The sequence below is a fragment of the Eumetopias jubatus genome, unplaced genomic scaffold, assembly GCF_037043125.1.
Source record: "Eumetopias jubatus isolate StellerSeaLion01/CBP00866 unplaced genomic scaffold, mEumJub1_p1.0 scaffold_3, whole genome shotgun sequence".
NCBI classification, from domain to species: domain Eukaryota; kingdom Metazoa; phylum Chordata; class Mammalia; order Carnivora; family Otariidae; genus Eumetopias; species Eumetopias jubatus.
This window is the reverse complement of record NW_028274809.1, coordinates 142,123,540-142,149,428: the sequence shown is the minus strand read 5'-3', so window position 1 is coordinate 142,149,428 and position 25,889 is coordinate 142,123,540. Positions and strand designations below refer to the sequence as shown.

The 25,889-nt window shown below is 37.2% G+C and overlaps 1 protein-coding gene across 3 annotated transcripts in view; it reads right to left on the bottom strand.

Annotated features, from left to right (window-relative positions):
• VWA8 (von Willebrand factor A domain containing 8) overlaps positions 1 to 25,889 on the bottom strand; it is a 338,064-nt gene that overhangs the window by 224,658 nt on the left and 87,517 nt on the right. For all 3 annotated transcript variants that reach the window (XR_003609736.2, XM_028105773.2, XM_028105791.2), the window contains exons 13-14: positions 7,085 to 7,245; positions 4,673 to 4,786 (exon numbers count right to left, since the gene is read on the bottom strand). Coding sequence is in view for 2 of the 3 variants with exons in the window: in XM_028105773.2 (XP_027961574.2) it covers positions 4,673 to 4,786; positions 7,085 to 7,245 (275 nt within the window). In the remaining variant the exon portion in view is untranslated. The remainder of the gene's footprint in view (positions 1 to 4,672; positions 4,787 to 7,084; positions 7,246 to 25,889) is intronic.

Here is a 25,889-nt window from a genome sequence, read left to right as displayed (position 1 = left end):
CAAGGGTCAAGAGAGAGGGACTCCCCAGGGGTTTGAGGGCACTTTAGGGGGGGTGTCATAGATGTATTCATCATCTTGACTGTGGTGATAGTTTCATAAGTATAAATGAATATCAAAAATTATGAAACTGTGCACTTTAAATATTCACAGTTTATTATACATCATTATACCTCAAAAAAGCTATTAGTAAAAGAAGAAAGACTTCAATAATGTCGAGTCTTTTGAAGGAAATTAGAGGGTAATTTTTGTCAAATGTGTCTACTAAGGAATTTGAAAGAATAACACAGAAGGTTTTTATAAAGACATTAATCATAAGCCAGAAGAGGATTTTGTAACTGGCCTTCTATACTATTACTAGTGTTCCCATTCTGAACCTACAGGCTGTGCAGCCTGTTATTTCACCTTTACTTCCAATGCAATGTAGCAAATTGCATGGACACATTCCTTTCTCATCCTTACACCACACAAGGTCTAGGGTGATACCTGGAAGAGAACGGATGCTAACTAACTAAATAAATGTATTGCTATTGTTAAGAGCCATCAATGCAAGAAACTTTTTGAAGACCTTTGATGGCAAGGACAAAAGAAAGGTAACTGATAAAAACTGGGAATAATGGTTTTTCACGCAAAAGCAGAGCAGCTAATCTAAATCTGGTCTTGAACAGGTACGTTAGAGAAGGTTCATCCTCTCTATCAAAAAGACAAAACCAAAACACACAATAATAGACTCTTCATGGAGTTTGGAAAAAATGGTTCTTTTTCAAAATCAAAATTTGCTTAAGGCTCTTTGTTTTGAGAATCAAACACAAAGACTCAGGCATAAAATCTTGGGTCTATCTTGAATTTTGTTAAAAACTTACATGGCCTAATTTCCTAGCAAAAAGATGCTTAGGTTTCTGGGGAATGCAAGAGAGAATGCTCAGATCCTACCATCTTCAAGCATAGGAATAAGAATAAAAGGGTCCAGAGAAGCTAATCAATCAAGAATTATACCTGATGTCCAGTTATGGTTCACCACTGATCAAGAAAAACTGGGAGATTATAAACTGTTTTCAATATTCAATCACAATCAATACAAATAAAATATACAATAAAAATGTAAAAACATTAGAACATATAAAATTATAACTGAGACTAGGTCACTAATCTTTATTGCTTCCCTGAGATAACCATAAGCTCTTTCTTGGCAAAATAAACAATTAGTAATGCACAGACTCTTGGCCCCCTCATCTATGCTCTGACCAACGGCCGGAAGGGACACATTTAGCAACCTATAGTATCTGTACTCCCCCTTTCCCCGAAGAAGTTTTTCTCATCAAAGGAAGCAGTTCTATTTTGGTCGTTATTTCCTGTGAGAAATGCAGGCATGGTGTCTGGTGTGCATGGCCATCATACTATTTCTAACCACCATGTCCACTGGATTCTTGGAGTCTTGCAACAAGAGAAGGAGAGTCGCTAACATTTCTGACGCCATATCTAAGGGCACATTAGCCATGTAATTACCTGCAAAGAATGCCTGCAGAGGGTTCAGATCAAGATAAATGATCTTGGTGAAGAATTAGAATACAATTAAGGTCAGCAAATGAGTCAAAAACAGTTGTTTAGAAATTGGGTTTCACACTATGAAGCTGAAAGCCACCGTAGCACACTGCTGGTAGCTGTTAATTATGAGACCCTGTGGTATCAGACTGGTCATAAAAGGCGAAGTATTCTTGTTACTAGATTTATAAAAGGAAGCACTACTAGTTCAGAAGGTCATCTAAAACCAGATTAATAGATTACCTTTACCTTGAGTTTCCTAGAACTTATACAAGATTTATTCACTCGTTCAAACACACTTACTAAGTGGTCTACTACATGTCAGTTATTGTGACATTTGAGACAAAGAGATGAAGTATAGAGCAACAATGTCCTGCAAATAGAGCAACAATGTCCTGCAACATTAAAGTCTTCAGTTTCTGGGGTGCCTGGGTGGCTCAGTCGTTAAGCATCTGCCTTCGGCTCAGGTCATGGTCCCAGGGTCCTGGGATCAAGCCCCGCATTGAGCTCTCTGCTCCGCAGGAAGCCTGTTTCTCCCTCCCCGACTCCCCCTGCTTGTGTTCCCTCTCTTGCTGTCTCTCTCTCTCTCTCTATTAAATAAATTAAAAAAAAAATAAAAAAAAAAGTCTTAAGTTCCAGTCATTTTCTGAGACCCAACTGCATCCTTGCCTCTCCTCTGACCATGTGAAATACCCATAAGTTCCTTTTGCAACAATTTAACATTTTTTTGGTTACTTGTAACTAAAGGAGTCCTGCTGGACATAAATGTGTTAACTGGTCCTATCTGAAAACAAGCAGGTATCAAAATTTACCAAACTGGGTCTAGAGACAAAGAAGCTCTTAAATCTGCTTTCCCTTCTTTCCAATTTTGACTTTTTCCTCTATCTCAAAATTCCCCAAGGAAACAAAGCATTAATAGCTGAGTTTGTTTAAAGACTATCAGAAATAATAATCATTTTGCTGAACTTCAATTCTGTGCTTAGAAATGAAAGGATAGGTGATTCAGATGAGTTTCTAATTTATAGTTCAAATGCTAATGCCAAGAGTGGCATATTAGACATGTACAGCATATAGGATCAACCCATGTTAGATAATGATTGGTCATATTACTTATAAGAACAAGTCATGAAAAATTAACTTCCTCAATGAGTACACATTTCCCACTTTATGCTATGCTATGTCCTTCTGGTCAGCCTGTCAGCTCTCTACCTAACAAACACAGCCCTGAAAGAAATACTGTCACCTGGCATAAACTTACTATATTCCACCCTATTATAACCTATTATAACCCTAAAAGAGAACATACTTATTCTCGGAAAGTCAAAAATGGGCCACAAAATTAAATCAAGTTTAGCCAGGAAAAGATAAATTTACTAACACTCTATCTCATCAGAGTGAAGTAGAGTCTGTAACATGACTGTTTAGCAACGAAATAGAGAAAAACTGTTTACAACCATAAGAAAATGGTGTGTTTCTCAGGCAAAAGGAGGAGGAATACTGATAAAGAAAGGAATCTGACTTTCAACTGGTAGAAATATTTCAGACGGAGGAGAATCAACTGTTGGACATCTTGCCTCCGAGAAGTCAGCAAAGACCTGACAAACTGACAGATCGTAAGAAAGAACAGAAAATTAGAAGGCCAGCCCAGGAGGTTCAATATCTAACTGATGAAAGTTGCACAGAGACCAGAGGAAATGGGAAAGTGGGAGTGGACAGAGATCTATCATGACATGTGAGCTACAAGTATGAAGGGCAGCAGGTCCAGATCAGGGCTGTCAGAATGCACTATGGGACAAAGATGAAACTGATAAAAGCCTCCTGTGCCTCAACATGCTGAGAGGAGATTTATATAAGAGGGGAAGCGTCTGGGATGAAAAAGTGATAAATACATAGAAAACAGGGTCACTTCCTCTTCTGTGTTCCCATAGAATTATTGCAGAGATCTCTGTTCTAACATTTAAAAGCTGCATTGTAATTATTTATCTCTGTATCTGACTCTCTTCATATGTATGCATTCATTAACTTTAGGAAAAACAAAACGTATGCAAGAAAGGAAAAACAACTGTAGTTTACCAAATGACTCAGCTGTTGTAAAAAGTCCTTATGCTGTGATAATCATGCAGATGTTGAGTGAGGTTCCAAAGAAAATTATTCCAAAACTACTTAGGAAGAATGAGAGATGGGAAGGATGTATATGTAGTGGGAAGAGAAGTTGTAAAAAGAGCTAAACCTTAATTTTCCATAGGAAGAAATCAATCAATAATGCCTAACACTGAAAAATAAACCAAGAAATACCAATAAAAGCATATTACGATATTGCAGTAGTGATGTATGGGGACAGGACAGGGTAGCTACACTTGTGGTGAGCATAGCATAATGTATAAACTTGTTGAATCACTATGTTGAACACTTGAAACTAATGTGGCATTTTATGTCAACTATTCTTAAAAAAAAAAGTCTATTATTTAGTGATACGGAGGTAAGTACCTGGGGAAAAAAAAAAAAACAGCTCGAAGTTGAAAGGAGCCGTCTCTGGGCTTTGGGAAATGCGAAAGTGTCTGAGGACAGATGACAGTGAACTGGTATTTTTCATAAAAAGTCTTCAAAAAGCTATCCACATTTAAACTTTCCCAATTGTCCCAAAGTATCTTTTCTAGCTGTTTCCATTTGATTTCCTAATCCAGGATCCAAGCATTTGGTTTGGACATTTCTGGGAGGAATATGTAAGCCACAAAGGGTAATCCTGCATCAGGTGGCTTACCTCCATAATAACTGACTGCTTCCTAGGATGGAGGGCCCAGTAAATTATGAGGCTTCCCCCCGCCCCCTGCCGAAGGGATACAAAGTATGGGGCCAAAACTGGGTTGCTACAGCAACGGGGGGGGGGGGGGGATTACCTTCTCAGAGCTAATGTTCTTATGAAGTGTTGAAACATGTATGTGAAAGTAAGGCTGAGAGTGCAGAGCACATCTTGGATAGCAAGCTCAAGTTGTAGGAAATGCCAGATTATGAGCATGCTCAGGATACCAAATTATTAAGGGATTCGAAGTTAGCTTGGCTTGACCCTAGGTTCAGAAGAATAACAAGACAGCACAAGTGACCACAAGAATGAGAGCAGGGAGCCCAACATTACCTCTGCCGTAGCTGCTCATCAGACAGTTGCAACTCTTCCTTTAAGCGCATATACCTGTCTTCTCTCAGCATCCTAGAGCCGTCATAGAGGCTTAGCTCCCGGTCGTGGATCAACCTAAGGGACAGAGGAAAGTCAGGGAACAACTTCATCGGTTTTGAACGTTTAAGTCACTGGAGGTGGAATCGGTTAACATTTTAATCCTGTTTATTATTGTGGACGATTGAGTCTAACAATTTCGTTAGATGCACCTTTTGCAATTTCAAGTTGGCTAGTGCTATTATACTTGGCAAAACTATTGGTTTCTGTACTGGAGAGCAGTAGCCATGGTTACTGGATGCGGACAGTGGAGCCGGGGGGAGAAGGATGAGGAGGAGGGGCTGGAAAGGGAACGGAGGAAGGAGATGAAAAGCAGCAGCGGAACGGGTGACTGAGGATAACCATGAGGTGCGTATTAATGAACAAGGCAGGTGGTACATACTCAGAGTCTAATGTAACTCTTTAAGGGACAGTATTATCCACATATTTCTGTCTTTGGAATTACAGGATTTAAAACATCAAAAATCTGTATAATGAAATAACTGGTGCTATTTCATATACCAACTCTGATGGTGACCTAACAGTCCACAGCACAAACAGCATCATCTTCCAGATGTTGCTGGGGTTGAAAAGCACTACTGCTAGATTTTACACCAACTGCTCAAGTCTCCAGATGCCCACATCACAGTTGCCCCACGACCTCCACTCGGCAAGCACTGAGGTGAGGGGAAACTGCATAATGCAGGGGTTAGGAGCATGGGCAGTGGAGAAGTCAGATCTGTGTTCAAATTCAGCTCTGTACCTTATCAGCTGAAATGATTGAGGCAGGGGGGAGCACTACTCCTCCATCTCTCTAAACTTTTCTCTGTTATAAAACCAGGGCACTCATACCAACCTCATAGTACTGCTGTGAAAATTAAACATCTAATGCAAGGCAGATGCTTACTATAGTTGGTTCTCAATCTTGGCAGCACATTAGAACCTTCTGGGAAGGGTTTAAAAAGGCTGATGTTCAGGCCTCACCCTGGATCACTTATATCTGAATTTGGGGACGCGGAACTCAGGCATCAGTAATTGTTAAGCTCTACCCGCACAAGGTGATACCAGGGCTGAGAGCCTGAGAAGCACTGGCCAGGCACAATGCCCTGCAGAAAGTAAGGAGTCAGTTAATGACAGCTGCCCCCTTTCCCAAGTGCCTGGCCGAGCAGGCAAGAGGTAACCGAGAAAAGGGGAGCAATAAGGATGATTTCTGGTTGTATCTGTATTTATCTGTTTAGAAGAAAAAACTACCCTAAATCTATGGAATATTTATGGCAAATCACTAAAAATTTGTGGTTATTATTTTCAAATGTTCCCAAGTCTAATCAGGATTAACACAATGTTTTTGGAATTTTTAATTATACTCAGTATCTGCATCTTGTCAAAGACAAGAAACTCTGAATAGCTGATTGGGAAAATGGATTATTCCAGTTAGAAAGCAAACGTCTAGAGGTGACAGAATCAAGACAGAACAAATAAAAAATTGGTATCATTAATCTTCCAAAATGACACAGGATGGAAATACTTTCCATGAAAGTTACACATGAAATTTTCTCTTAACATTACATTCTAGAGAAGTTAATTAGGAATGTTTTCCCCACCCAAACTGAAATAAGGAAACAACAGTTACACAATGTTCGAGTTTGTAAACACAAAGTGAGTTTAGTCTATATAAAATATCATCAAACATCCATTACACATTTCATTTTTTTAAAGATTTTATTTATTTATTAGATAGAGAGAGCATGAGTGGAGGGGAAGGGACTGAAAGAGAGGGAGAAGCAGGCTCCCTGCTGAGCAGGGAGCCTGATGTGGGGCTCGATCCCAGGACCCTGGGATCATGATCTGAGCTGAAGGCAGACGCTTAAATGACTGAGCCACCCAGGCGCCCCTCCATTACACATTTTATATAAGGAATCATACTTTCTCCCTCAAAAAAATTCCAACAGAATTAACCAATAATTTAGATCTATGATTCATAAGGTGTTTGTAAACAGTGATGCTGTGACTAACAGATTGTAAGAAACATGAGCCGCATGACTTAGTGTACATATCAATAAGCACATATGAAGTCTTTCAAAATTTTTACCTAAAAGTTTTCTTTTTTCAACTCTTACCCACAGAATTTTGCCATGGCATTGTTTTTTTCCCAAAACGTTCAGTATTGGAAGTTTTACTGTCCTGTGTTCACAACGATAAAAATCTCTGCTATTCTGGCTGTATACAGAAGTAAGTTTCTCACGATCTACAGGACCCAGTTTAAAAAAGACGATGACAGAGTTCTATGTCTACTGTTTACACGGAGTGTTTGTATGTGTGTGTGTGACTCATACAAACCTTTGCAACACAGCAAGTGTGCCCACATTGACCCGGTGGATGCCATCCAAGAGGACAAGCTTTCCTTCCAGAGCAGCGTTCACAAGGGGTGAGGACCGCCACGCAGTGTCTCCGTTGGGAAGAGTGTATCTCTGCTGTAGCAGGTCACGTGCAGTCATATCCTGAAACCAAGCCCCACCACCCACCAAAGAAAATGCAGGATTAATTTTTAAGAGATGGATGGAAGCTTATTTAGCTTTATAGTTACCACTCTGAACGTAACATTCCATGTAATAGCTGGTAAGTCATCTTCTCCAATCCACTAAAAAGAAAAACATTCAAAAGCTTTTCTTGGTCATTTGAAGTTTTTCATGTTACTCATCCACATACTATAGTCAGAGTGAGGGCTTTTCTGCCCCCCTTCTTTTTTATTTAGCATTTTCCCCCTCCCTTAAAATATTCATTTGATATCTATACAGATGATGGCAGTCACTGCCACTTGATTGTAATGAAATTTAATTCAATCAGCTTTATTTTTACGGGGACCAAAATGTGTGGATTCCTTTAAGAATTAGAGGCCATACAAACTCAATGGGAAGAGATGCTTTTCAGTCCTGAGCCATTTTCTTGCAGCTGAGTTCTCCTGAAAGGCCATGCTAGGGACCCATCACGGTGACTCAGTCTATTTAAAGAGGTTTGAAAATGGAGGAAACTGAGGAGGATAATCATCAGATGAGGTACAGGAATTGACAAACAATAGCATGGCAGTTATAAGCAATTTTTAAAAAAGATTTTATTTATTTATTTGACAGAGAGAGAGAACACAAGCAGGGGAAGTGGGGGAGGGAGCCCACCGCGGGACTCAATCCCAGGTCCCTAGGATCATGACCTGAGCAAAGGCAGACACTTAATCGACTGAGGCATCCAGAAGCCCCATAAGCAATTTTTTAAAGCACAAACACAATGCACTAGCGCTAAAACAGTGTGACAGATTTAAGCAAACTATTAATAGCAGTGGCATAAAATGTCCATTTTTTAAAATTTGGGGTGCCATATAATATCAACAACTTTTTCTTACATGTATTAATGATGAAGACAATAGTTTGTTTTCTGTTATCAGCTTCAGATAACTTTTGGGCAACTTATATCAAACAAAATTTCAACTTCTACAATCAATTTTATTCAAAACTTTAGTCTTTTGTAAATTCTTTGATATCCAACTGCAGTTTTAAGAAGACAGAAAACTAAAAAATTTGCTTATATTCACAATGGCAACAGATCTACACTGAAACCAAGATTAAAATATGTCTTAATTATTTCAATTTTCTCACTATCAAAAAAGTACTGACTTAGGAAGTATGAATAGGCTTATACTGAATCATAAAGACACTTGAGAATAGTAACATTCAGACTCACCAGATCCCCATAGCCCTAAAAGTCTGGCTTTGACACATTATCAAAATTTGGCTTAATTCATTAATTTTAATTTTTAAACTATGAACTTTAAATTCTATGCAAACTACATGAACATGGCATTCTAAGCTGCCAATGATAGTTGCAATACTAAATTGAGCACCATCATCAGTGTTTACTAAGATGGTTTATGGTGAGAATGAGCTCATTCCTATTCATGGGTATGCAATGTAAGAACAGGAAAAGAGGGGCACCTGGGTGGCTCAGCTGGTTAAGCCTCTGCCTTCGGCTTAGGTCATGATCCTGGGGTCCTGGGATCAAGCCCCACCTTGGGCTCCCTGGTCAGCGGGGAATCTACTTCTCCCTTGCCTTGTGCCACTCCCCCTGCTCCTGCTCTCTCTCTCTCAAATAAATAAATAAAATCTTTATAAAAAAAAAGAACAGGAAAGGAATCCCTGTGTAAGAAAAATAGTTTGACAAATCAAAATAAATGTTTGTGGGTCATTTTCATAATTATGAAAAACAACCAAATACACACACACAAATCTTTTTTAAATTAATACAAAAACAGGTAAATTTAAAGAAAACTCTTGGTAGTAATTATTTCAGAAAAATATTCACTATAGAGTTACATCATATATTGTTCTAGAGAATAAAGCAAACAGAAAACATGCTTTAACACAGTAGTTCTAAATCAAAGATATATATATACCAGAAATAGCTGGGGGAACTTTTGGAAAATACATTAGCATAGGCTCCATCACCCCAAGATCTGGATTCAATAGACCCAAGATGGTGCTTACCACCTGGATTTTATTAGACATTAATTACACAGATGATAAATTAAATGTCCCCTAGATGGGAAATACTACTTTAAAAAAGAAACGTTAACTCAATGTGAAGTTTGGTCTCATCCTATTTGTTTATACCCCTCTCTTATTCTAGTAGGAATTATGAGATTACATGAGGATATATGAGATGTATAACAAAATAGTATAAATTAAAAGGTGAAAAAAAATGGAGAAAGGAGGGAAGAGTAAGCCTTGTTTCCTTCAAGTATTCCTATTGGTATTCAGAGAGGAGGTAACATGAAGAAAGCATCCCATTGATACTGTATTTTTAAAGAAATGAATGGGTGCTGATTTTGAAAATGCCAGCTTCACACTGAAAATATATGGTATCCTGACCCACTTTAGCTCTGGAGTCTTTTGCGTGGGCCCAGGAAAAGAAGATGAGGAATGTGACTCTGGCATGAGAGGTTCAGACTCACAAGGAGCTGAGGCTAGCAACTGGTAACCTTTTTTAAAAATGTCAACAGAGAAAATTCCTTACTCCCATACCAAGACATCCTGAATCACCATTCTAACGCACGCTATGAGAAAGCACTACTTCACTGGATGATGATTCCAAAATTCTTTCATATCTTGTTAATGCACACACTGTCCACAATAGTTGCCTCATCCAAATGAGTAAATATTTACCAGTAAAGATGATGAGAAAGACAACCAGGACACAGGACGACTCTTCTACAACCTGGCAGTTAGAGATTCCCTTATTCTGACTGAAGTAAAGCATGATTATTTGTTGCTACACAACAATGACTAACAGATCAACAGAGCTCAGAGCTGCTAAGGACAACTACAGCTATAGAGCAGAAATGTTCTCCCTTTCTTCAATCCTCACAGGAATAAAAAATGGAAAACACTTGGCATTTCTTATAAGACTAGTTCAGTCCAGTTTTACCACCTAAACTCTTTCATACTCTCATGGTAAAAAAGAGTCATTCTTCACTTCTAGGATGTCTTCACATTAAAATAAAAACCCTCCTTAGAGAAAGAAAAAAGCATTCCTTTTAACACAAGCTGCTAGTTTTCATAATTAAATACCTGTATGGGGAGAAAAGATGAAGATTCCAGCTTTTCCTTAAGGAGACAATTGCCCCCACTTTCCATAATATTGATTAAAATCAGAAATTATTTTTGATTGTGTGAGAGTGAAGAACACCAAAAATAAAACTGAACTTCTGTGCAACTGAACCTAATCAAATCTAATTATTGACAGAATTTTTTCAGCATTGTCTGAGTCAGTGATATGAATTAATTTCAATAATAAGCTAATCTTTAAAATAGAGTAACAGCATCTCCATCTATAGAATATTTGGATTTTAGTACTGTGAAATTGTTGTAATATTGGTATTTAAACATATACTGTATCATGAAATTGTTAAAAACATATCATTTCTTGGGCGCCTGGGTGGCTCAGTTGGTTAAGCGACTGCCTTCAGCTCAGGTCATGATCCTGGAGTCCCGGGATCGAGTCCCGCATCGGGCTCCCTGCTCAGCAAGGAGTCTGCTTCTCCCTCTGACCCTCCCCCCCTCATATGCTCTCTCTCTAATAAATAAATAAAATCTTAAAAAAAAAAACACATATCATTTCTTTATTCTTCCTGCCTACACTTGCACCCCTAAAGCAAGTGGAGGAGCAAAATTAAAAAAAAAGAGTGTGCTTACTCCATATGTTTATTATGAAAGTACACTAATAAAAATAAAAAACGATGGGGGTGCCTGGGTGGCTCAGTTGGTTAAGCGACTGCCTTCGGCTCAGGTCATGATCCTGGAGTCCCAGGATCGAGTCCACATCGGGCTCCCTGCTTGGCGGGGAGTCTGCTTCTCCCTCTGACCCTCCTCCCTCTCGTGCTCTCTATCTCTCATTCTCTCTCTCTCAAATAAATAAATAAAATCTTTAAAAAATAAAAAATAAAAAATGATGAATGTCCCAATTTTTGCACATATTTTTCTTATCCCTGAAACTTCTGAACTTAAGAGAATAAAAATAGTACTAATGATATCATAGAGCCTGAACCATTTCCTCTTTCTGTATTTCCTTAAATATTTTAAAACAACAGGACATGAAACCAAGTTCCTTTAGCACTACCATTGTCTAACCTTGAACACCTCACCTTCTCATTCAGATCCCTGGAAAACATCCACTTAAGATTCACTTAAGATCTCTTAAGATTCAGTGACATTTGGAATTTTGCTCTTTTATTTTCTTTTTTTTTTCTTTTTTGTAATTTTGCTCTTTTGATTTGCAATGGAGAAACCCTACTGAAAAAAAAAAAGTCCTATTAAAGTGAGAAGCATGGCTGCATGAAATATATCAGAAAACATAGATCTGAGCCTAAAGTAATTATATACCTTACAGGTTTTTAGTACCTTTGAATCACATATGCTAATTTTTCTGACATTTCCTTGAGAAACCTGGATGTTAAGTCATTAGTTTGATGAGATAAGTTCAATAAGCATCGTGCGGGTCAAGGGGCTAGAATAAGGCTAGAATTAGTTTTCCAAAGCATAATATCATTCAGAAAGATAAATGAAAATATTATAGTGAGTTTTTAGCATATAAAGAAATTTGAACTACATCTCTTTAAATATGAATATTGATAAGACAGTAAAATTTTACAGCATAAAGCATATATAATTTTTCTTGTGGACAATTTATATTACTATAGTAAATGGAGGATATCAAAATCTATTAAGAATTTGACCTTAATTAGATTAAACATACACTTTTCCACTACATATTTGAACCCAGAAGAATTTCAGGAAGTATTTGAGTTGGCTTGCAAAAATATGTATAGTATAACATTATACGATTTGAAATAAGTGGATAAAGTAAACTAACCAAGGGAAGATGAAATGAAGAAAGGTAAAGATAATACATAAAACACGTATTATAAGAAGAATTTAAAATGTGAATCTAATCTTTTTACTATGTAACACACAAAAAAGAGTGACATAAAACAAGTTATATAAGTCATAATAAGCACAGCATTGACACCAAAAAAAGAAGCAGCACCATAATTTTTAATGATGAGATAGAGAAAAATTTGTTCCATGGGTCAGGTCATCATATAAAGTACAGTGTGTTAAGGAGTTAAAAACAGAAGTAATGATAATTACAGCCACTAATACTTATGGAGAGCTTACTAGGTGTCAAGTACTCTACATAAATTAATTCATGTAATCCTTATAACCTTAAGAGATAAGTACAATTACTGCCTTCATCCTACAGATGAGATAACCGAGGTATGAAGGGGTTAGCTTACCCAAACAAGGACACATAACTAATAAGCAGAGGATGTGGGTTGGCCTCAAAAATATTATTACAATAAATACAGCAACAAATTTCAGTAAAAGAAATTCCACAGTGAAGGAACTAGCTTGGAAGAATCAGTACATGGATACACTGGAGAGTTAATATAGGAATGTACCAATGGCACACCTCTCAGGTTGCCCTCCACAAACGCCAGTTTCTTAATCAAGTTCTTTAAGAAGAGTGAGCAAGTAGTGACTACGGTGTTACAGCTCTCCAAAATGCCCCCAAACACAGCTAGTCTCCATTGTTGTTTAAAAATATCTTTGTATACATGCGTAAAAGATTAAAATAAAGAGCTTTAGGTAAGAGTAATTATATCTCTAGGTGGACATGATTCTTCACTTTCTTATTTCTGAATCAAAAATATACACTGTGGGCACTCAAATTTTTTTTGACTGGGCTAAGTATTATTAATGATTTTTTTCTCCCAATGAAAACTAGATGTAATTCTATGGGCTTTCCAGGTCGATCTCAAGTAAGTTTCGCTCAAATAAGCAAAAATACCCTGCTAAAAAATATCCTGCCAGTAGAGTATAAATATTAAGAAAATCTCAGACTTAAGTGAAACAAAGAATACACCAAGGCTAGATGATGTAAGCCATCAATTTTGCAATAAGGGATTAATTATGTCCATACCTATTAGTGGCAGAATACTGCATAAATATTGTATAAACACAGAATGTTAATAATTGTTAGGTCCCCAAATAGAAATGAAGCATTATTTACAGTCTAAGCATGCTCAGTGAACAGAATGGAAGGCATGCTGCCAAATTCCTCAGTGTCATTTATGTTTGATCTTAAAGAAGCCTCTCATTTTACATATTGTAAAATTATCTGTAAACTTTTCCATGTTTCTCCCCCAAGTTCTTCTCTTAAAGACCTATTTTTAACTTGTCACATGTATAATAAATGCTTCCTTTATGTATACAATGATGTATACATAAGCCTACCATGATTGTTTTAAATGACTCTTCTATGGATGGGAAGCAGCTGATTTTGAATCATCTATAGCTCTCTTCATTATAACCAGTGGGACCTCTTCAAGATGATCTGCTCTGCTTAAACAGTTATTCTATGAACACAGAACAAAATTCTTCTGACCAAAGCTAACCAGAAGTCAAACCCCCTGTCTTACTAACAACTGATCCAACAAAAGAACATCTTAATAAAGTTGCAAAATAAAACATAAGTCAAGGTCAGTATATGTACAAATGTCATATGTATTCAATGAAGATACCTAATCAAATACCCTTCTAATCTTCCTCTATTACAGAGGCTAAAAAGTGAGAAACATTGTTTCTTAGATGCTTTGCAACTAAAGTTCTGTAGGTGACCCAGGTTCTACTAGCATTCTCACATATATACACAACTGGGAACTGAAAAAAGTGGCGGCGAGCAATGAGAGGGAGGTGGCAACCAGCTCCAGGGGACCTGTTCTCCTAGAAAGCTATGGCTGAAGCACTCCTGCTCTGTCATTCTTAACTGGGTAAAATCTAAACACTGTTCCCTGTCTCTCCCAGAAATTCTGTAAGCTACCTAATACCCAGTGATAAGTCCCTCTCAGTATTAGATAGCCAGGATGGGTTCTATTGCCCACAACAAACCACAACCTAAGGATAATAATATTTTAAGAATAAGCCAACTTATTAAAGCTTGTGCAGAAATGTTCATGGACAATGTAGTCTACGAAAGAGGGTGAAAAAACTTTCCAAAAGTAAAGTAAAAGGCAGAGACATTACTGAGCAGAACCCCAACAACACACAAACTGAAGAACCACATTTTACTCAAATGGTACGGCAAACTCTGCTGCATTTTATCACAAGTGTATGACTCTGCTAGAACATGTGGGAAAGCTGCAATCAATTCTAGCTTAAATATTTGGAATATTTGCTTTACATTAAATTAGTTTTTTAAAAGCAAGGAACAAGATATAAAAGCAAGGTTGTTGTAAGTACTATGGTATTCAGTAAAGACACCTGAAACAGATATGGCATTTGGCCTCATTTAGCCATGCTCAAACCCCTTCTGGTCAGCCAACGTGGAAGCAGCAAGTACAGTATGAGGAAAGCAGAGTTTCAATTCCAAATCTGCCACCTCCTTATAATGCGATAAATGGATGATGTGAGGAAAACAACTTTAGAATTAAATGAGATGTCTGGCACCTAGTGGGTATTTGCTAAATAACAGCTGAATCAGAACCAAATGAAGAAAAACATACAAATATATTAAAATTTAAATTTAACAATAAGTTAATAGTTCAAGACATTAATAGAAGTCATGTGACAATGCTATAAGACAGAAGAAATTCTTGTTTTAGGATTTATTTTTTTTTTAAGATTTTATTTATTTATTTGACAGAGAGGGACACAGCAAGAGAGGGAACACAACCAAGGGGAGTGGGAGAGGGAGAAGTAGGCTTCCCACTGAGCAGGGAGCCCAATGCGGGGCTTGATCCCAGGACCCTGGGATCATGACCTGAGCTGAAGGCAGACGCTTAACTACTGAGCCACCCAGGGTGCCCCTTGTTTTAGGATTTAAAGATAATAGGGAAACAAGCAGGGATTAGTAAAGAAAAGCTGACAAAGGTCAGATTTGATCTGGTCCTTTAAAAATAATGTATATTTTTCAAAATTATTTATCCACTCCTTCATATATTGACTGCTTACTACATGCAAGTCACTGTTCCAGGAGCTGAGGGTACAGCAGTGGAACAGATAAACATGGTCCTTACATTCCAGGGGGAAGAGAACAAAAATAGACATAGGAAAGGGGAGAGAGGATGAGAAGGAAGGAAGGGAGGGAGGAGACACGACTAAGAAAAAAGATCACGTAGGGGGTCAGTGCTCTACAGAAAATATCAGGTAATGTGATAGCAAATGACTTGGTGGGTCAAGGATGCTTTCTCTAAATATATTTAAGTTGCAATTTGACAGACGAGAGGCCATGTGAAGATCAGGGGTGAGAGTATTTGAGGCTGAGGCAAAAGCCTGTGCAAAAGCCCTGAAGGAGAAGCAGCTAGACAGGTTTAAGGGACTGAAAGTAGCCAGTGAGGCTAAAGCATAATTAGCAGAGGGTCCAGCAGGGAAAGAGAAGCCCGGAGAGGCAGGCATGGACAATGGTTCTCAACCTTGGCTGCCTGTTAGAACTACCAAGTAGCTTTTGGAAAAATACTGAAGTCTGGGTTTCACTCCGACCAACTACTTCACCGCCTGGTGATAGGGCCTGGACACTGGAAGTTTTTCAGAGTTCCTTGGGTGATTCTAGTAGGCAACCAAGGTTGAAAAGCATTGATGGAGGGCTCATAAGCCAGGGTAAGGAGTTCTTAACCGTATCCTATGTATGATAGGAAACTATTGACAGATTCTAAACAGGGAAATGACATGATCTGATTTACTTCCAACATTCTTTAGAGAATAATTATGGGATGCAACATCTTCTAATTAAGTATCTATACTTGTTTCATATCTACCAATTAAATATCTACAAAAGAGTAGATATTTAATGTCTTCACCAAGAGATAAATTTTAAAATAAATAAACTGAAAACTGTAACATATTAATGAAGTGAAGAAGACACAATTAAATGGAAAGATAGTCCATGCTCATGAGCTGAAAGAATTAGTATTGTTAAAAAGTTCCAAAGCCTAGGGCGCCTGGGTGGCTCAGTTGGTTAAGCGACTGCCTTCGGCTCAGGTCATGATCCTGGAGTCCCAGGATCGAGTCCTGCATCGGGCTCCCTGCTCAGCGAGGAGCCTGCTTCTCCCTCTAACCCTCCCCCCTCTCATGTACTCTCTCTCTCTCTCTCATTCTCACTCTCTCAAAATAAATAAATAAATCTTTAAAAAAAAAAAAAAGTTCCAAAGCCTAAAGCAATCTACAGATTCAATGTAATCCCTATCAAAATTCCAATGGCATTTTTCACAGAAATGGAGCAAACAATCCTAAAACTTGTATGGAACCACAAAAGGCACTGAATAGCCAAAAGGTCTTGAGAAAGAACAAAGTTGGAGGCATCACATTACCTGATTTCAAACTGTATCACAAAACTGTAGTAATAAAAACTGTATGATATTGGCATAAAAACACACACATAGATCAATGGAATAGAACAGGGAGCCCAGAAATAAACCCACACATACATGGTTAACAAATTTATGACAAAGGAGTCAAGAACATACACTGGGGAAGGGATATTCTCTTCAAGAAATGGTATGAGGAAAACTGTAGAGCCATATGCAAAAACTGGACCTCTATCTTACACCATACACAAAAAATCAACTCAAAACGGATTGAAGACTTGAATGTTAAGACCTGAAACCACAAAACTCCTAGAAGAAAATATAGACAGTAAGCTCCTTGACATTGTCCTTGGATTTTTTGAGTGTGACCAAAAGCAAAGGCAACAAACCCAAAAATAAACAAGTGGGACTACATCAAAAGAAAAAGAGGGGCGCCTGGGTGGCTCAGTCAGTTAAGCGTCTGCCTTCGGCTCAGGTCATGATCCCGGGGTCCTGGGATCGAGCCCCGCGTCGGGCTCCCTGCTCAGCGGAAGGCCTGCTTCTTCCTCTCCCACTCCCCCCGCTTGTGTTTCCTTTCTCACTGTGTCTCTCTCTGTCAAATAAATAAATAAAATCTGTCAAATAAATTAATAAAATCTTTAAAAAGAAAAAAGAAAAAGAAAAAGCTTCTGCACAGCAAAGAAAACCAACAAAATAAAAAGGCAACTTACTGAATGAGAAAAAGTATTTGTAAATCATATCCGATAAGGGGTTAATATCCAAAATATATAAAAAAAACTCATACAACTCCATAGGAAAAAAACAATCTGATTTAAAAATGGGGACCTGAATAGACATTTTTCTAAATGGCCAACAGGTTACAAGAAAAGGTGCTCAGCATCACTAATCTGGAAATGCAAATCAAACCTCAATGAGATCGCCTCACACCTGCTATTATCAAAAAGACAAGAGATAGCAAGTGTTGGTAAATATGCGGAGAAAAGAGAACACTTGTGCACTGTTGGTGGGAATATAAATTGGTATTGCCACTATGGAAACAGTAGGAAGGTTCCTTAAAATATTCAAACTATAACTACCATATGATCCAGCAATCCCACTTCTAGGTATATATCCAAATAAAATGAAAACAGGATATTAAAGAGAAATCTGTACTCCTGTGTTCACTGCAACACTATTAACAAAAGCCAAGATAAAGGAAACAACCTATGAGGTTGTCCTATAGGAAACAACCTATGAGGTGTCCATCCATGGATTGATGGATAAAGAAAATGTTTTTTATACATATAATGGAATATTATGCAGCCATGAGAAAGCAGGCAGTCCTGCCATTTGTGACAACATGGATGGGCCCCGAGGGCACTATGCTAAGTGAAATAAGCCAAACAAAGAAAAATAAATACTCTATGGTATCACATGTGGCATCTAAAAAAAAAAGTCAAACTCATAGAAACAGAGAGTAGAAAAGTGGTTTGGTTGTCAGGGGCTGGGAGGTGAGGGAAATATGGAGAAATTGGTAAAATGGTACAAACTTTCAGGTATAAGATGAGTAAGACCGGCACCTGAGTGGCTCAGTTGGTTAAGCGTCTGCTTTCAGCTCAAGTCATGATCGCAGAGTCCTAAGATCGAGCCCCATGCTGGGTTCCCTGGAAAAAGTCTGCTTCTTCCTCTCCCTCTGCCCCTCCCCCAAACCTGCTGGTGCTTTCTCTCTCTCAAATAAATAAAATCTTTGGAAGAAAAAGATCTGAAGATACAATGTAAAATGTGATGACTATAGTATTATATAATTGATATTTGCTGAGAAAGTAGAATTTCAATGTTCTTACCAAAACAAAAGAGAGACTGAGAGAGAAAGAAGTATCTACAAATATTCAACCAACATAACTGATGTGTTCTTAAAAATCCTAAGTAAAGTTCCATATGCCAAATACATTTTCCACCAAATTGTCAACAACAGGTCTAGAGATAGTGGGTTAGAGCTACTGGAGATGTTCGTAGCTATAGTAGATCCTACAAAAAGCAAATGATGCTAGACTACTAACTGGCTGTGGGGGTTAGGGTAGATGGGGAGAAGGCTAAGAAGTGTGTCATGGCTGCACTGCTTGACAACTCTTTTGATCAACTTAATGTGTCCCCTTTGGCACTTTTCTAACAAAACTAAAGCTGCTCTCTCTGAATTGATCCCCATTGGCAGACACTGTGCAGCAGGGAGCTGAACACTTCTCATTAGGTGGGAGATAGGGAAGAGTTGGTGGATTCAAGGAGGGTCATTAAGGATAAATGTGGAGTCTCCTGCCTGAAGCAGCACAGAAAGAGGCTTGCTAAGATTCAAGAAATAGGCTGGTGGAGTTAGCAACCTCACCTTGCTCACCTTCCCACCTATGTGAGGGCATAATGGACATCACTCTGCTCCTGTGCAGAGGCTGTCTGCCCATAGCTACCTAATCCTGGAAGAGTTTAAAGGAACCAAAGGAATCATCACAGGAGCTAGGAATGGCCAAAGACCCTCTTCAGATTGTTAAATCTCTTAACAGTAGTCCATAGAGTATAAAATCAGGAATGTGGCAGCTTCTACCATCTTAAGGTCCAAGCTACTTCAGCTCTGAGTCCCCAGAAGCACTAATGAACTCTGTTAAAGAATACCTTTCCCTTTGCTGTCTTTTTTTTTTTTAAGATTTTATTTATTTATTTTTGAGAGAGAGAGACAGTGCACACAAGTGGGGAAAAGGGGCAGAGGGAGAAGCAGGCTTCCCGTTGAGCAGGGAGCCTAATGCGGGACTTCATCCCAGAACCCTGGGATCATGTCCTCTATCAAAGGCAGATGTTTAACCAACTGAGCCACCCAGGTGCCCTGTTGTCCTTTTTGACTATCTCTATGGTTTTGTCAAATGGCTTTCATTTCAAATACCTCAGAAAGCTCTGTTTCTACTATGAGACTGGCTTATAAATCACCAATAAAAGTTCTACACATTCAGAAAAGGTTTGGATCCTGAGCAGTTGTATTTTTTAACAGGGGAAAAATAGAAAAAACAAAGCATTTCAGAATCATCAAATGCATCTAGACAATAAAGCTGAGAGGATGTATTTACTTTTTATTTCCAAGAATAAAATGTTTGCAAAATACACTATACATACAAATATTGTGAATTCCAAATCAAATCAAAACTATATCCTTCTTTCTTTTTTGACTTTGACATATTCCTCATAAAAGAATATAAATATATAACATCATCACTAATCTCATTAACCTCTAGCAAACTCCTCATTCTTGCCATGATCTTTGATGACCATAAAATCCTGAGGACTCTTAAAAGACTGCCCTAAGGACTTAAAGGTGGAAAATAAGTGGCCATAATTAATTTTCATAAGAAAATTATGAATAAAAAGATATAAAGTTTAACAGCACATACATGAAACATGGAGGAAGGAATAAAAAAAGGGTTTTTTTAAGAATGTATTTGAGCTTAAATGACCATCAACTTAACATAGACTGCTACATATTTAGGATGTTATAAATGAACCTATGGTAACCACAAACCCAAAACCATAATATATACAAAAAAAACCCAAAAAACAAAGATAAAGAAATCCAAACACCACACCATAGAAATTCATCAATCACAAAGAAAGAGTGCAAGGAACAGAGAACTATAAAAATGACCAGAAAACAATGAACAAAATGGCAATAGGTATATACCTATCAATAATTAAACATAAATGGCCTAAATGTGCCAATCAAAAGACACAGGGTAGCACAACAGATTAAAAAAAAAAAAAAGACCTATATACTGCCTATAGGAAACTCACCTCAGACATGAAGAGACATGAAGACACATACAAAATGAAAGTGAAGGGATAGAAAAATATTTACCATGCAAATGGACATTAAAAAAAAAAAAAAAAGGCCAGGGTAGCAATACTTGTATCAGACTAAACAGATTTTAAAACAAAGACTGTAACAAGAGATAAAGAAGGGCATTACAAAATGATAAAGGGATCACTCCAACAAAAGGATATAACAATTATAAATATCTCTGCACCCAACACTGGAGCACCTGAATACATCAAACAAATATTACTGAATACAAAGGGAGAAATTAATGGCAATACAATAATAGTAGGGGACTTTAACATCCAACTTACATCACTGGATGTAAGGAAAATCAATAAGGAAACAGTGTCTTTGAATGACACATTAGAGCAAATGAACTTAACAGATACAGAACATTCCATCCAAAAACAACAGACGACACATTCCTTTCAAGTAAACATGTGACATTCTCCAGAACAGATCACATGTTAGGTCCATAAAACAAGTCTCAATAAATGTAAGAAGACTGAAATCACACCATGCATCTTTTCTGACCACAGAGGTATGAAACAAGAAATCAATCACAAGAAAAAACTGGACAAAACACAAACATGTGGAGGCTAAACAATAACAAGCAATGGTCAGTGAAGAAATCAAAGAAGAAATAAAAAAACTACATGGAGACAAATGACCTACATACAAATGGTCCAAAATTGCTAAAACAGTTCTAAGAGGGAAATGTATAGCAATATGGACTTATCTCATAAGAAGCAAGAAAAAGCTCAAATAAACAATCTAACTTTACAGACCTAAATGAACTAGAAAAAGAACAAACAAACCCATGGTGAGTAGAAGGAAAGAGAAAATAAAGATCAGATCAGAAATAAATGACACAGAGGGCGCCTGGGTGGCTCAGTTGGTTGGGCAACTGCCTTCGGCTCAGGTCATGGTCCTGGAGTCCCGGGATCGAGTCCCACGTCGGGCTCCCTGCTCAGCGGGGAGTCTGCTTCTCCCTCTGACCTCCTCCCTCTCATGCTCTCTGTCTCTCTCAAATAAATAAATAAAATCTTTAAAAAAATTTGAAAAAAAGAAATAAATGACACAGAGACCAAAAATAAATAAATAAAAATAGAAAAAAAAAATCAATGAAACCAAGAGCTGGTTCTTTGAAAAGATAAACAAAATTGAAAAGAGAGAGAGAGAGAGAGAGAGAGAAAGGACCCAAATAAATAGAGAAGTAATAACTGACACCACAGAAATACAAAGGTTTATAGGAGAATACTATGAAAAATTATATGCCAACAAATTGGACAACCTAGAAGAAATGAATAAATTCCTAGAAACATACAATCCTCCAAAACTAAATCAGGAAGAAATAGAAAATCTGAACAAACCAATTACTAGTAACAAAATTGAATTGGTAATCAAAGAACTACCAAAAAATAATAATCCGGGACAAGATATATTCATAGGTGAATTCTACCAAACATTTAAAGAAAGAGTTAGTACCCATTCTTCTCAAACTATTCCAAAAACTGGAAGAGGAAGGAAAGCTTCTAAATACATTCTATGACACTAAAATTACCCTGATACCAAAACCAGACAAAGACACCACAAAAGGGAAAACTACAGGCCAATATCCAACAATACATTCAATGGATCACTCACCATGATCAAGTGGAATTTATTCCAGGGATGCAAGGATAATTTAATATTTGCAAATCAATCCACATGATACACCCCATTAACAAAATGAAGGATAAAAATCATGATCATCTCAACAGATGCAGAAAAAGCATTTGACAAAATTCAACATTTGTTCATGATAAAGACACTCAAAATAGTAGGTTTAGAGGGAATATACCTCAACATAATAAAGACCACATATGAAAAACATAGCAAACATCATCCTCAATGGTGAAAAACTGACAGCTTTCCCTCTAAGATCCAGGAACAAGACAAGGATGCCCACCTCTCACCACTTTTATTCAACACAGTACTGGAAGTTGAAGCCATAGCACTCAGACAAGAAAAAGAAGGAAGAGGCATCCATATTGATAAAGATGTTAAACTGTCATTCTCTGCAGATGAAATGATACTACACATAAAAAACGCTAAAGATTCCACCAAAAAAACTATTAGAAGTGATAAATGAATTCAGTAAAGTTGCAGGATACAAAATGAACACCCAGAAATTAGCAGTAGCGAAGGGAAGATAGTCAATGACATGATAGCGCTGTTGGGTGACACAGGGTAGCTACATTTGGGGTGAACGTAGCATAACACAAAGAGAAGTCGAATCACTATGTTGTACACCTGAAACTATATCACATCGTGTCAACTATACTCAAATAAAAAATTTAAAAAGAAAAAAAAATTGCCCCAAGACCCCTAATCAAAATTACTGCAAAGTACATTTAAAACAAAAGTACTGACTGACAGAGATGATCACGTATAACAATGTGTTCTTACCAACAGTACCGGACTTCGTTACATAGTGTCCTTAAATTTGGAGCTATTCCACAGAGAATCCCCACATTTGCAAATCCTTCCCTCTTCAAGCTTACAGATTCCATGTTTTTAGATTACCAAGGATGGTAAATGAACTACCTCTCAGGCTAGAGTTCCTTATTTGGTAGGATTCCTTGGTCACTTGTTTTCTACCCTGGGCTAATGGATTTGGTTTTATCGTAATGTTTATTTTTGTACACACACCCAAAGGCTTCCTACTTTTTAGAAATCTAATAAATACTTAATGATAACTAAATTTGTTAAGATAACACAAAAGATTTTGTCTATTACTTAAGAAGTACATGGTTTCAATTAAATAAAGAGTCCAGTGCATAGTTCAAAAAAATTATAAAAGATTTGAATATCAAATTTGGATACTTTTTTGTAAAAAGCAAATATAAAACCTATGGTCTTTTAAATGGCAAGTTTGTGCAACATAAGCCTGTTCTTCTAAATGAACCTCTATAATTGCACAGTTAAACTTTAAGGTACACTTTGCATTTTTTACAATATATAAGTTGAAAAGATTATCAAGTTAAACCAGCCAATACCTTGCCTTTTCAATACATAACTTTGTGCTATGTCCTGTCATATACACACTCCAAGTAGTTCTAGTTGTGAACTTAATGTAAAATACTTCAAGTGTCATTACACTAAACTTTTGATTACATCTCTGTCAAAATGAGAACCTAAGATGTATTTTACAAAGTTGCAGTTATAAAAATAACACACTGTTGAGATGGATTTCTATCAGTTGAAGGCAACCATTAATTTTTTGAAATTCCTCCATTCCGTTATATTGTTTCTAAAAAGCTAGCAAGTAGAAAAACAGACCAATACTGAAAAACAAACTGATGTGACAACACTAGCATGCTAAAGCAAATCAAGCTAATGTGAAGGAAAGCATTCCAAATAAAAACAGATGGTAGTGTAGGGCCTCAACCCAGTTCCCTCTTATCTCAGAGTGAGCCTCATTGTCTGCTGCTTATTGTTTTTAAAGATGTACAATCTCGTGAGCAAAAAAAAAAAAAAAATGGCTTGACAATTAATAAGCTAGAAACTATTGTACAAGCTTTGGCTAATTTGAGGTATAAACTCTGGCACTTAACCTTTCTCATCCTTAATTTTGAAAGTCAGGAAATTCCACTTTACTGGCATATTTTAGAGAAACTAGTCGGTTAACTTTTGGTAAATCACTTTGATCACTTCAAAGAGGCTACAGAAATAGATTATTAAATCATCATGAAACTTTATTTTGGAAAAACATAGAAATACATAGAAAATTATAATTCTAGAACTGAAATGAGTCTGTCTCAAAATAGAGTCTCCTGCTTTATTCTCTAAGAACTTGTTCTCAGAAATCAGGAGTTGATCTAAATAATTCTCTCACTTTTTCTACATTACAGAACGCTATAAATAGAAAAGCTCTTAAATGTTTTTATGGGGAGAATGAGAACAATGTCTGAATAATCACACCTATCCCTGACATACATTAAAAATAAAAGTCATTCCACTTAAAATATTTTTAGATTTCCCAAGCCTCTAAGATGGTGCATATTTCCTTGAATATCGTCTTCATGCCAAGCACTGTGCTGTGGTCTAGCCCACCGGTTCTCAATTCTGTTGGGCCTAATACCCCTATTTTATAAACAATACCTTCAAACATTTGCTTTATAAACTTGAAAAAATCCACAGGAAATAAATTGCACCCACACATGTAATTTCAAATAAAAATAGACGATAATGCCTAAACTTTAGTACAAGGAAAATAACTTGTTATAAAATACTGCATAACTTCAACAAAAATATGGTCACAACTACACCAAAAAATATAATGATGAAGTCAAGTGCTTGCAGTTACAGAGAGAATCACTATGGATATGAAAACTGTATCAGCTGACGCAGGTGTGCTATATTTGTAACTCAAATACCATGAATGGCAATACTTTTAGTGATGTGATCTTCTAAAATGGTCAGGGGAGTAGGCAGAATAATACCCCTACACAAAGATGTCAGAGAGTCTGTGAATATGTTACTCTGAATGACAAAAGAAACTTTGCAGATGTGACTAAATGAAGGACCTTAAGAAGTGGAGATTATTCTGGATTACCCATGTGGGCCCAATCTTATGACATGAGTCCATAAAGCTGCAGGACGTTTCCCAGCTGTGGTCAGAGAGAGAGAGAGGGCAGTACGAGAAGGACTCAGTCCTCTGTTGCTGGCTCTGAAACAGAAGGCATAGCGCCTTCATGTGTGAGGACTGTAGAGAGTCCAATCTAGAAGCTGAAAAAGGCATGGGTGAATTCCTTCATAACCTGGGTGTAAGGACTCAAAACCTAGATGTAATAAAACAAAATATTAATAAATCTAACTATAAAAAAACTTTTTTTAATTTTATGAAGCAAAAAAAAATTTATGCCTAGATAAAGCCAAAGGACAACTGACACTAATAGAAAATACATGTAGCACATATCACAGACAAAAAGCAAAATGGCTAATACATTAAGAACTCAAAAACGGAAGGGAAAAAGGCCAAACACTCAATAGAAAGATGGGCCAAAAAAAACCAATAGGTAATTTAGTAAGAAAAGACATGATATAATGTCCCTTAAAATTAGAAACGATTTCACAAACGTCTGGGTGGCTCAGTCGGTTAAGCATCTGCCTTTAGCTCAGGTCGTGAACCCAGGGTCCTGGGATTGAGTTCCACATCGGGCTCCCTGCTCAGTGGGGAGCCTGCTTCTCCCTCTGCCTGCCGCTCCCCCTGCTTTGCGCTCTTATGCGCTCTCTCTCTCTCTGATAAATAAATAAAATCTTTAAAAAAAAATGGAAAGAAACGATTTTCAATTCCCTCCTAATATAAGAAATGCAAATTAAAACTACTCCTTAGATACCATTTTGAAGTATCAAACTGG